Below are 13,096 nucleotides of genomic sequence, written 5' to 3' on the forward strand. Positions count from 1 at the left end.
ACATCGTGGGGATCATTTTAAATGCTGGACTTGGGTGTTTTTTTTAATCATATACAAAGACAACAATGTTGGAATGAGATTACCTTAAGATAATACAAAATAAAGCACACAGGTATGTATAATGTTGATAAGCATACTGTCATGTAATATAAACCACACACTTTCCTTGATTAAACCCATTTTATTTGTACTGGAGTTCAATCAATGTGTTACAAGACTCAAATCCTGGATTTGGGAGTTTCTTTCATACATGCTATTTTTCACATGCGCAATAGACACAGAGGGTGAATTTGAGTTGTTCTTTCATACATATGACAGGCCTATATATAGCAACAATTTCCCATGCTTAACTCAATTTGGCCAAAGCATGGACTTGGGTGGGTTTTGTATTCATATATTCAATTGGTATTTGCTATTTACTTCAACATCAACATGGTTTCTGTTTGTTTTCTTCCAATCGTAGGATGCAAAAGGCACGTCATCAGTAAAATGTTCTCCTTCGATGTGTAAGAGCTCCATTGTCTTAGGTACCATCGATTGGAACCAAGGGATTGTAGTATGGAGTAAGATTCATAATGCCACTAACTTGGAGGCCCAACTGCAGAGCCTTGTGGAACAGCCACCAGAGAAACCAAACTTTGGGTTTTGTTTTATTAAGTGCGTTGTCGTGGAAAAGGAAAATGTGGTGATTGATAAAAAAGAGAAGGAGAATTACGTTCAAAATAACGCATCGCAGCTGTTACTACTCCCACCACAAATAGTTACGTCGAACGTGTCGCGCCCAAAAACATATAATGGGGTGAACATCAATCTGATTTGGTTGGATTCACTTTCTCATAGCCATTTTATGCGTTCTATGCCAGCTACGATTAAATCGTTAAAAGCTATTCAGAGGCAAGAGACTGGTTATGTGTTTAGCTACAACTTATACCAATCGGTTTATTCGCATACTATTGAAAATTCGAGAGCGCTATTCTCAGGTGAAATTAGCCACCGATACGCAAGCATTCAAAGTGAACTTTTATTGGGAAGATATAAAAAAGGAGGTTATGCGACTTCTTGGTCAGACGATTTATGTTGGAAAAATATTGGGGCCTTGCAAAGAACGTTGGGACTAATGGTAAGAATTGGACAACGATTAAAGACGCTATCCAACACGCTGGTATTGATAGAATTGATATGACATTGTCTACTTGTGAAGTACTTAATGTTCGTGACTATTGGGACATTAGCAATGTTATATGTTACAACGGAAAGTCCCATCTATTTTACATCTTTTCATATTTAGCTGAATTACAAAAACAGTTACAGAAATATGGTCAGCCATATTTTCACTACACGGAGACGAACGTCGCGCACGAAGAAACCGGACGGAGGATACAGACTTTTGATGATGATCTTGCTAATTACTTGCGCTCTTTATCAACCCAGAAAAATACGTTAACGGTGTTACTTGCGGATCATGGCATGCATTACGGAAGTTTATTGTCGAAAACACGTGAAGCTCAAGTTGAAATGACCCATCCTATGTTAGTGATACATGCCTCAAAGGACTTGCCTCAACTAATTGGAGAAGATAAAATGAAGGCATTGGCACTTAACCAGGATCGGCTCGTCAGCATACTTGATCTTCATTACGCTCTCCATACACTAGCTCCAGGGGGCAGCATTGAAGTGGCAACTGAGCATGCTAAGTATAATGTTGAATCGATGGGATTGTTAGCACCAATTGATGTCAATAGAACATGTGATTCAATCCCAATTCTTGATTACAATGGATGTATATGTGAAAGTTATAATACTAAATATGTTGCCAATAACACAAGACAGATGATGTTGGCAGAATTTGCTTTAGGAGAGATAAACAATATGATACGAAGTCAGTTCCGAGCTAAACATCCTGATGCGGCGACTGGGTTTGGTTCATGCCAGAGACTGTTAGCAACATGGTTTGGCGATGTGCGTGAAACTTCTCAGACGGTAAGATAACCCATGTGAACTAAACTATTATTACTAAAAAAATAAAAGTATCAGACTTTTAATTGCTACATTGCAAATGTAAACCATGTGTGAAAATTATTGACCTTCATGGGTGTGTATTTCATGCTTGGTTAAGCATCAAACAATTATGAAATGTACAATTACTTGTTCATGCGTTTCAGAGTCTTAGCTGGAATCATGGAAGATACAGAGTGTCCCAAACAAAGCTCATTATCAAGTTTTACAAAATGAGCTCTGGTTTTCTGAAAATTATAGCTTTCACATTGTAAACACCGAATGATGGCTGAAAAAACATTTTCAAATATCACCACTTTTCTTGGAACGCCCTTTCATGAGACACCCTGTATTCACCAAGAGGCCATTTGCAAAATAATCAGACGCATTGGTAAAGAGGACAGGAGCCTAGTGTCTGAGCTGCCAGTCCAAATAAACGTTGGCGTAACGCAGTGGCGTAGCGTAGCATGGGTCATCATATTTTGGGGGGCACCGGTCTGATTGGGGACGGGGCACAAGCCGTTTTTTTGACCATTTTCCTATGGGGTTATCTAAATTTTGCAATCGATTGGGTGACACGTTTCCCCCGTGCCCCTATGACGCTACGCCACTGGCGTAACGTTAAATCTGGCTTTGCGACATGTTTCAGTCAGATTTACACTACATCTTGTCTTCCCAGTACTGCGAAGTTTTGAGTCAAAACCTCAAGTGTTCCTTACAATGTTTTTCAAATTGTATGTCATTAAATGAGAGAGCACGCTTATATTGTTCATATACTAGCCTCATTACAATGAGCAATGGTCAATTCTCTTTAAATTACCAATCTTGTGCAAAAAATTCCTATTTTCGCCTGTTTTGTCATACGGTTGTAAAATCAATGAACTATGACTTTGCTAAAGAGCGCTTACAAAATGATATGCTCCCTGTACCTCTGCACAACCCTGCTATAATGACAGTTTGGGTCACTTCCATTATTTCAGCCACTTGCCTCTGAGTCATCCCATCCTCAACCATTTAAAACGCCCTGGCAACTTCAACTTCCATTATCTGTCTTCGAACAGCAGCACAGTTAAGTCTCTACCACCAATATTAATGCACAGAGACAGTAAAGGATGAACATTATGAGGTTGTGGTTGTTGTTGTTGTTGTTGTCGGTTTTTTCTTCTTCTTATCCCTTCAGTCTTGTGTTTCAGAGCTGACTGGAGCTGGACCGAATTAAAGTCAATTCGTCTGATGTTATTTGTCGAAAAAATTTGTGGCAACGAATTCAAATGTTGGAACTAAAAGCTATTTAGTTCCTACAAACATATCCGTTGCATTGTTTCATTCTCATTGAATTATCACTTTATTTTTGTAAAATACACAGGGCGAGGTAACCACCCAGCTAGATATTCACGTACCTGCTGGCAAGAACGCGAGCCAAGACGAAGATGTGTTCTCTGTTTCAGTACGTATTTCCGACACCCACAAAATGATTCTAAACCACTACAAGCGGATATCCAGATACGGTCCATACGAAGCATGCGCAGATGAAGGCGTTGACATCAACCTTTGCATTTGTTCCTTGATTCGACCAATCATCAGACCAGATTACATGGCCATCCCACCGTGGCATTCAGGGTTGCCAGATGTGTTTCAGCATAACAGTACCACTAAAGCTTTGGATAACAGCAGCTGTCTGTACATATTTGAAAGGAGAACACCATCGGGTATGACCTTGGAGGCGTCTTCGAAGTGCTCAAAGACATCCTATTTCTTGGAAGTGCATGCAGGTACTCTTGAAAATATTTCCACTTCAGTACCATTGCCGTATCGTGTAATGGTGAACCCTGGTGATATGATGTTCCTTTTAGTGTTTATTCAAAATAATCACAAAGCCGGATGGAATGTGGAATATACTGTCAAATATGAATTAATATGAAACAAAGTCAAAGTTAAAAAGACTAGTTTGCGTCTGACGTCAGAGCAAAGGCGCTGTGGCATTGGTGGCTGACCTGCAAAGAGCGACATTTTCGGTATGGTTGACAGGACGTTATCGCAAACTAGTCTCTTCAATTCGGTCTTGATTGAATTATAGCTGGAAAACAAGCATTCAATCATAAACGATTAAGTTCAACAAGTTACCACCTTGCTATTATAGTACCCAAATACCGGGTGTCCCCAAAAGAGGTTACATGTACATTTTTGAAAATAATCTATATTAATGTTAACAAATATAAATGCCCTTTTCATGACATTTAAAGTATAGTTTTTATTAAAATCACAATCAGTTCAGAGTAAAAGGTATGTCTGGATAATGCTAACAAATGTCAGATGGTTATTTTCATGATACGATAAAAACTGATGCAACCTTTGCATTGCAGTCTTTTCTACCCAAAGAGAAGGTACGTAATGCAATGGACGCTGCTGTTGTCTTCACAAGAGTACGCCATCTCGCTCGATCTGATGTCAAGCGTCCTCACCATGCACTCCGTGGTTCAAAATAAAACCAGCTTCATATCATGATGGTCTGTATTGTTTTCTTTCGAAGATGAAACCTTATAGCTATGTAATTGCGGAACTACATTAAATTGCGAGCAATTAGGAAAAACAGCAATCCAAAATTATTATGTAAAATTGCTCTGGTTCTTAATCATGGTGATATTTACCAATGTAATCATAATTCTAGTTCCCTGGAATAGTCAACGATCTGTAATTCAGAACGGATATAGGCCTGATTTTTGCTATTAATTTCTGATAATTCAATGAAAGTGTTCCATGTATATACCGTATACAAATAAGACAAATAGCGCCATCAGTGTTTACATTAATTTACTTAATAATGACTGGTTATGGTTTATTCAATTATGTATATATATATGGGGGCACGTATGAGGATTCACGAAGCACACAATATAAATAGTATTATCTCTATAGTCTCTACTTCTCTGTCAAGAGTACGCCATCTCGCTCGATCTGATGCCAAGCGTTTTGCACTATGCATTCCTAGGTTCGACATAAAATCAGCTTCACATCATTTATCCAAGTTATTGATTAAACCTCCCCTTCCAGGTCGGTGTTCTATGGCTCCATGCAAATGTATTATTCTACTCCAGTAGTATTTAATGCAGCGGCCCTAAACCACTCCTTGCTTTTATTTGCCCCCTTATTTTGGAACAAAAAGATATATATCTTAAATTTGTGTCTTATTTCAGGAATCGAAAAAAAACTTTAAAAAAATCTTTTAAAAAAGGGCTAAATAAACAAATTTTAAACAAAATATTTAAATTAATTTAGTTTACTGTAAAGATAGAGATTGTTTTGACGAGGCCATTCAAGAAAACGACGTAATCTCATCATTGGAAGAACAAAAGAGATTGCGTGATTTATTATCTGAACATAAACACTCAACACTAATACTGATTACAGAACAACCAACCAGGTATGAGTTTGAAAAATAAATAATGTTAAAATAATATGCTTACTGAAATATATCAAATAACTGGCATTGTTGCTAATATCTGTATTATAACAAGTGTATTTTGCTTAGTTGTTAAAGTGCTTCAAAAAAAAAAAAAAAATATATAGACATAGGGCTACGTGGACATTACTGATAAAACAAACTGATTATTGGTAAATGAGCAACCTTCTACACCAATACCTCAAAAAATAAAAGAATAAGAAGACTATTATAAGTTGTTAATGTTATGAGTGGTAAAATTGTGTTTTATCTTGGCAATACAAGCAATAAAGCACACATGAAATCGTAACTATTGATGACAAACAATTTGAAAAATTATATTGAAAGAGGTTTAATAACAAAGATTATTATAGGAAGGTTTTTCCGAAAAATAAACTCTCCGTTGGATGCACTGTGATAAATATCTTTGGAAAGTATCCGGCCAAACATATATATTTTTTCATCAAATGGAGACCTTCAGGTTGGTCAATGTGGACTACAATACAAGGAAAAAACACAAAACCTAATCAGTATACAACATCCAAAATAAAACGTACCCAGCATTTTCGGCATCATTCGCAAAAGGTTAGAAAAGGTTGCCCGAAAACGTTTAAATGTCGGTTTATATAAAGGGTATATAAAGGGTATTATCATTATCATCATCATCACCATCATCAGTCGGCTCTAACTATTGCAATCTTGGGCAAGCGAAAAAATTTTGTTCGGCTGCAGCATCCCTTCAGTATCTGCCAGGAGGTGCTGGACATACTGTAACAGTACAGTGTGCTCGGCCGTCCCGGTTTCCTCCTCACATGCGGTGGAATATAAAGGGCATATTCTTTCACAGACTCGTCGTCTTCAAGACGCAGTATAATGACCGAGAAATTTGAGTTGATGAATCTTGACTCTGGCAACCAGTGGAATGGTGTTGGCCAGATTGTAGATGGTTCATTTGGAATCCGATCCACACGCTTGATGTTTAACATGACTCTGTAGCAAGATGTTGCAAGGCATTGATCTTGTTGTCCATGTCCTTGGTGATTACCCATGACTCACACCCGTACAGAAAGACAGTAACACAAGTTGTCTCCAACAGCTTGATTTTTGTTTCGATTGGCAGGGATGGGCTTCTCCAAAGGCGTTCCAGTTTCCAGAAAGTTGCCCAGGCTAGTGCTTTTCTTCTTTTCAGGTCTCCAGCACAATAGCCCATCTTGGAACCCAAGTACTTGAAGTCTGTGACATGGTAGATGGTACTACCATAGACTTCAAGTGCTCGCTGGACGTTACAGTATGCAGTCATATATTCTGTCTTAGGTGCGCTGATGACAAGGCCTAGATCAGCTGCTGCAGTTGCAGTCCTAGTACGTTGCAACTGGGACCGGGCTGTGGAAGATGCCAACAGGGCAATATCATCAGCAAAAATCAGGGTCATTCAGCATCCTAGCAGGATACCTGCTTCACCGACGTGGGTAGGTAACAATTCCATCGTGAATTCCAGAAGTTGATTTCTTCAGAAGGTAATCTACCAGGATAATGAACAGGAATGGTGCTAACACATCACCTGAAGCACTCCAGTTGTTACTTGGAAAGGCTCTGAGATACTTCCATCTACCATAACGGCACTATTGGAGTCAGTAGAGCACCTGGATGGCATTTCCCATAACTTTGGTATTCCATAATGCCGCAGCACTGAAAACATGACGGACCTGTTGATGGAGTCGAAGGATGTTTTGAAGTCCACAAAAGTGACTTTCAAGGGAAGTTGGTACTCCTTGAACCCTTCCATGATCCTCCTCAAAATGTGTATTTGCTGAGCACAGCCGGCCTGGTTGCTTCTCAGTAAAGGATCAATGTGAGGTCGAATCCTGTTCAAAAGGATCTTGTTATACACTCATATCAATCATGCTATCCCCTCTCCATGAAGTGCTTCAGCAGTTATAGCACAGTCCAACTTGTTGATCTTCATGTCTGTTATTGCTTCGATTACTTCTTCACGTGTTGGGGGCTCAGTGATGATAGGACGTTCTTCAACAGCTGGTGCAGGAAGTTCTGAAGCTGCTGTGCCACTGTCATTGTTAAGGAGTGAGGTAAAATATTCTTTCCATTTCTCAAGCAGTTCGTGGTGACTGGTTGGGGCTGTTCCATCCCTCTTTTTGACTTTCACCCCTTTCCTTGAGTTCTTCCCAGCTTCAGCCAGCTTCAGGTCTTCCATCTGCTTATTGAGGGTAGCAAGCTCAGTTTTATAAGAGTTGTTAAGGCTGGTGTTCAAGTTCCTCCATCTTTCTCTAGCTTGACGAGTCTTTCGAAATGGAGTACCGCTTTTTGACCTCATCCCTTTCAAGTTTCAGTCTGATGGTTGAATATGATACCCAACTTGGCAGTCCGCCGCATGGATCTTGCTTTCCAACAACTTTCTCAGTAACTTCAAGAACCGCTGTTTCAAAGGTCTCATAGGGTGTGGCGTCATCCATGCTCAAGACCTGGAATCTGTTTGATAGCTCCAGCTGAAATTCCTTCTTTGTATCAGGATCTTGCAACTTCTTCCAGTTGAATTTTGTTCTCTTGCAAGGTTTTCTTTTGCTTGTTCGCATACTGGCAGCTAGACGGACGCTCACAATACGATGATCGGAGTCCACTTTTACTGAGGTGTATGCTCGACAGTTGCGGGGAGAATTTACCCACTTGCTGAATATGATCTAACTGTGCATGGGTTGATCCAGCTGGATAGGTCCAAGTCCAGAGACGGTTCCAGGGTTGGGGGAATCTCATCTGGGCCGGTCTGCGATTGTACTCCTGGCAAGTGTTAACTGAACCAGCCGCTCACCATTGTCATTGGTTGAATCATGATAGCAGTATGGACCAAAAATCCAAGGATGGGAAAGATGACTATCTGTTCCTATTCTGGCATTAAAATCGCCGAAGAAAGTGAAGATGGAGCTTGATGTTCATGGCAAGAGACCTTGGAACTAAAGTTACCGCACTGTTCTCCAGTTGTTTAAGGACAAAGTCCGGCCGGAACATAGCTCACAAGTGCTCTTGAAAGACTTGGTATTAAACCTAACCTAACAAATGCCGTGAACATCATGGTATGAGTAACTAGAAGGAGAAAGAACGGAGCAATATCTCAACATCATTTGAACATACTGGCCGTTGAACCTGATGGTTTCCTCCGCCCTAAAGCTGGCATGTTCAGCAACTGAGCTAGGGCCGAGGCAGAGGGCGCTCAGTCCCTCACTCTGGTAAACTACCAGCCCGCACCTGGGAGCAATGGGAAATCCAATACCAGAAACAGCATGTTAAACACTGATTCTTTGCAACCGGGGTTGCAGGTGTTGGCAAAGGTAATTTTCAGCTCCCCGACACTGCAGCAGTGTCTCCAAGACACTAAAAACGTTTACCAAGGGTATAAAACGTTTGCATAAAATTTAAAAACGTTTTTTGATAACATACTGCTAATATTCTACACAATGTAATTTTTAGTGTTGACAAAATATTTGTCCAAAAATCTTTGTAAAGAATATTTTGCAATAACATTTCGAAGACATTTAAAAAATATTTTTGTAGCGTATTTTCATACAAAACAGTGTGTAACATAATATTAATAATTCTATGTATGCAACCCAAAAGAATTTCGCATTGGGTACCATGCATACATTAAATATGAATCTTACCTGTTCAACAAGCATATGAGGGACACAGTGTAAAGATATGTAAGGTTAAGGGCAGAGTAATGGGAGAGAACATGGACCTTTTCGAGCATCATTATTTCTGAATTGTATCTCTAAAGTATATAAAACTATACATTTTTGGAAAGGAAATGAGTCAAGGAATCCCATGGTGACGTCAGATTTTTTCAAAAATCTCGAGTTTTTGATAAAATCACAAAAATCACTTTTTTACCCCAATTTTTTTTGTGACAACTTAAAAAAAAACCAGTTCGGAGTAAAAAAAAATCAGTTAGCTTTTAATGAAGAAGAGACATGAACTTAGGGAAGGTTTTTTTATTTTTTTGAAATTCGTCTCTTTTTTCGAAATATTGAAAAAAACATGTGAAAAAAGCAATTTTGTCATTCTATTCAGCTAAAAATTGCACATAATGGTGTATATTTTTGTTTAAAACAAATATTTTGAAAAAATGAGAAAACCTTCCCTAGACTTTGATGTACTCTAAACGATAGTGCAAAAAGTTTACCTTTTGCTTGCATATTTTTCGAGTTATCTTGTCACAAAAATCGTGCAATATTGTCAAAAGTGAACTATGAGAAATCGACGTTTTAGTAAAAAATGTCAAAATTATGCACAAAATGTCCTTATATTTTAAAACGACAAGATTTTCACGCTTGTAAAGCTGTACCTGGTGCATGGTCTTAATATGCATCTTTTTGCAACAATGAATTTATAATGTCTGCTTTTAGTCCGCCAAAATTCAACATAATTAAAAAATGTAAGTGGCATTTTGACTGCAAATTTGTGTTTTGTTTACACCGCATTTGCCGGCGTTAAAAACATACCGAATGCGCCTTGACTGCGTTGGACATACGCGCAGAGTTGCGCCGCGTCACGCGCCGCGAATCGCGCGCGTAATCACAATATTTCGCATTCGCGCATTTCTGACTCATTATTTCCCGCCAATTTACTAAGCTGTCTTGAGCCATGTGACTTTTTAGAGTTGAAAAGAGTGAAATAAATCAAGCAAAAATACGTGTAAATATTAACAAGTTGTATTTTATCATTTTCAAGTGAAAGAATACATCTTAGTGTTGATAAAAATCAAGAAATCTCAAATTCGGGCGTGGCCGAATGTGTCTTCCATTACTCTGGCCTTAATGAGATCCTGGTCCGGAGGGAGGGAGACCCTTTGTACCCTCAGATTTAGCAGGCAAACCCGTCGGAAACCTCAGAATTGCACAGGTGCATCTCAGCAAGAGATGAACTATTATGCCTCATATATTCCTCCACAATATGCACACTCCTATAATGCATTTTGCTCAGCCACAATCATGAAATGCAAGCAACACCTGCGTACTAAAAACAAAAATCTCTCATAGAATTTATATTTTTCCCACGCACTCTGCAGCTCGCACGCGGTTTTGCATACACATTGTATATTACGTTGTTTCTTAAAGCATCTAAATTGTACTTGATATATATTTCTGTTTCTGAATTTGTTTGCACCACATCTAGCCATTCAAAAGAAATAATTTGTTTCCTGCTTCCACAAAAGACGGTATGACACTTTGGCTAATGAGTGAGACTTACTGAACACAAAAGTTGCAATATGAAATCCGAAAACAGACACTCTTTTCAAATTCCTTCGAAATCTTTCCGGCACAGAGGCCTCCAGAAAAGTACTCTACCTTTAATGGGCAGTTTTGATGCAGGCTATAGCAACATGGTTTAACAAGACACGGGAAGAAAGTGACAAATTGTGAACTTGACATCTTGAAATTGGGTTCTGTTGAAAGGGAATTACCAGATAAGAGGTGTACTACAAGGTGGTATTTTATCAGAGATGTACGTAGCTAACGTCCAGAGATTTTTGTGTAAGGGGTTAGTATATTTCTAAAAAAGACAGTTTACTTCGGTTATATTTATAAATGAGCTTTTATAAATACGCACGTGACTCATGGGCACGACATACCAAGAGCAGCAAGCGTGACCAAATCCTCATGCATTGACTACTATACAGAAAAGGATAGTAGAAAAAGTAATTATTATTGAGTAGCAAAATTATTACACATGGGGGGAGGGGGACTCCGAATTTGTAATATGTTATCAAAAACAACATTTTGAAAGTATTTGACGACGGAAAAAATCAACGATGGAAATGTTTACAATTTAATCACAAAGTGATCAACAATTCTTTTTACAGTTGTCTTATTTTCTATTCGAAAATACTATTACTCTACACCCGGTTAATAGTTATAAAGGTTCTCTGATTCAAAACCAATTACCTTTACCGGGAAAATAGTGCACTTTCAAGGAGACAAAGAGACCTAACTTAATAGTATTTTGTTTTGCCAAATTTAACACAGTGAACTAATTTTTGTTGTGAATACTCTTTTGAAAAGGTGAACTTTTATTTTAAGCAAAACTATCCTTAACACGCGTAATTTTTACAGTTGTCTTATTTTCTATTCAAAAATACTAATTAATTACTCTACACCCGGTTAATATTTATAAATGACTCAAAATATCTTATACAGTAAACAATTAAACTCAGCTGCTCTCGACGTTTCCTGTTTGACTTTGCATGTGTTTACGCATGTTTTTCCTTGTTTAACTGGAACTTTGGGAGCTGCCAGAATTTTCTCCATTTTTGTACAAAGCGTAAGTACCTTATTACCCCCCCCACTTCCCCTCCCCTCGAGATACCTATACATAATATGGCGAAGGGTTTACAATGAGTAATTGGCCAAATTGAGATATCGGAGATATCGTCAAGCAACCTCTCTCCTGGAGTACAACCTTCACTTACATTTAATGTGATACTCAAATATTCTCCACTATATAAAGCAAAATTAAATTGTAAGAATGATATGACTTTATTTTCTTTCCACAAACTTTCGGATAAAATTGAACACAATTCATTTCAAATGGCAGTGAGACAGTTCTTTCTCAAAGACGAAAGTTATTCATTATGCTGGTTTCATACTTATCTGCCGCTTGCCAGTTTGCCGCTCAGAACATGATTTTGCTTCACTGCGCAGTCGCACCAGAAACGCTAGCGGTGACCAGCGGCAAGCCGATATATCGATTACTCCACCGCTTTGCCGCGGCGGCAGCACCGCTGCAAGCGGCATGATGAAGTGTCACGCCGCTCAGCGGCAAGCGGCAGAAAGTATGAAACCAGCATAAGTCTTTCCCTTTCATGGGCCTTTTTTGATGCAATCTATAGCAACGCGGTTTAACAAGTCATGGGAAGTGACAATCGTGAACTTGACATCTTGAAAAAGGTATCTGATTTAGATGCTGTAAAAAAGGAATTTTAAGAGGTGTACAACAAGGTATTACCTCGTCGCATATGTTCTTGGTAGCATCCAAAGAGATTTTATGCAAGGGTAAGTATTCTAAAAGCTGATGTGTCAAAATTACTTATATACGGAGAAAAGATGCGACAAATAGATTAGCGCAACAAGTATTGGAACACAAAACTGTCGAGCAAATGCAGTTTAACTGGGATGTTCTTGAGGGAGTACTCTGAAAGCTTAAAGGTAGTATTCGCCTTTTTACTTGTTAGAAGATGCTGTATTTTACATAGAGAGCTAACGGATTCAAAGTCATTCAATATATTTACCTTCCGCTTGAAAACTATTTTGACTGATTAAAAAGGTCCCTATCCCACGAAAAAAAGCAGTAATTTTGGGGAGGTAATAGGCAAATTAGTCCACCACGTTGATTTAAACAGATAATATGGTATTATTATTGCCAACCTTATCTAAAAGTGTATCTAAATACCACATTCGTCAAATGTCGTTCAAAATTCACAACACAGTAGTGCTTTTACAGAAAAATACCCGAATTTAAAAGTTGCAGTTTACAGCGATCAATGGTTATAATGCCAGCACTGTAACAAGTAAAGCCCGTCATTATCTTAGCGCTTACTTCAAATCAATACAAATAACTGCAACTTTTAAATTGGGGGTATTTTTGTTTCAAAAC

At 38.5% G+C, this 13,096-nt stretch overlaps 1 protein-coding gene across 1 annotated transcript; it reads left to right on the top strand.

The window, feature by feature from the left end:
- The first annotated feature begins 472 nt into the window (after positions 1-472).
- LOC140163930 (uncharacterized) lies at positions 473-4,497 on the top strand. The gene is made up of 2 exons (XM_072187233.1): positions 473-1,980; positions 3,362-4,497. Exons 1-2 carry the CDS (start codon positions 1,075-1,077, stop codon positions 3,914-3,916), a joined length of 1,461 nt encoding a protein of 486 aa, XP_072043334.1. The 5' UTR covers positions 473-1,074; the 3' UTR covers positions 3,917-4,497.
- Positions 4,498-13,096: the final 8,599 nt, after the last annotated feature.

This window comes from Amphiura filiformis, chromosome 11 (assembly GCF_039555335.1).
Source record: "Amphiura filiformis chromosome 11, Afil_fr2py, whole genome shotgun sequence".
NCBI lineage: Eukaryota > Metazoa > Echinodermata > Ophiuroidea > Amphilepidida > Amphiuridae > Amphiura > Amphiura filiformis.

Coding starts and splice junctions, on each gene's coding strand:
- LOC140163930 (XM_072187233.1), top strand. CDS start 1,075: ATGTTGGAAAAATATTGGGGCCTTGCAAAGAACGTTGGGACTAATGGT. Junction 1,981..3,361: donor TGCGTGAAACTTCTCAGACG/GTAAGATAACCC, acceptor TAAAATACACAG/GGCGAGGTAACCACCCAGCT.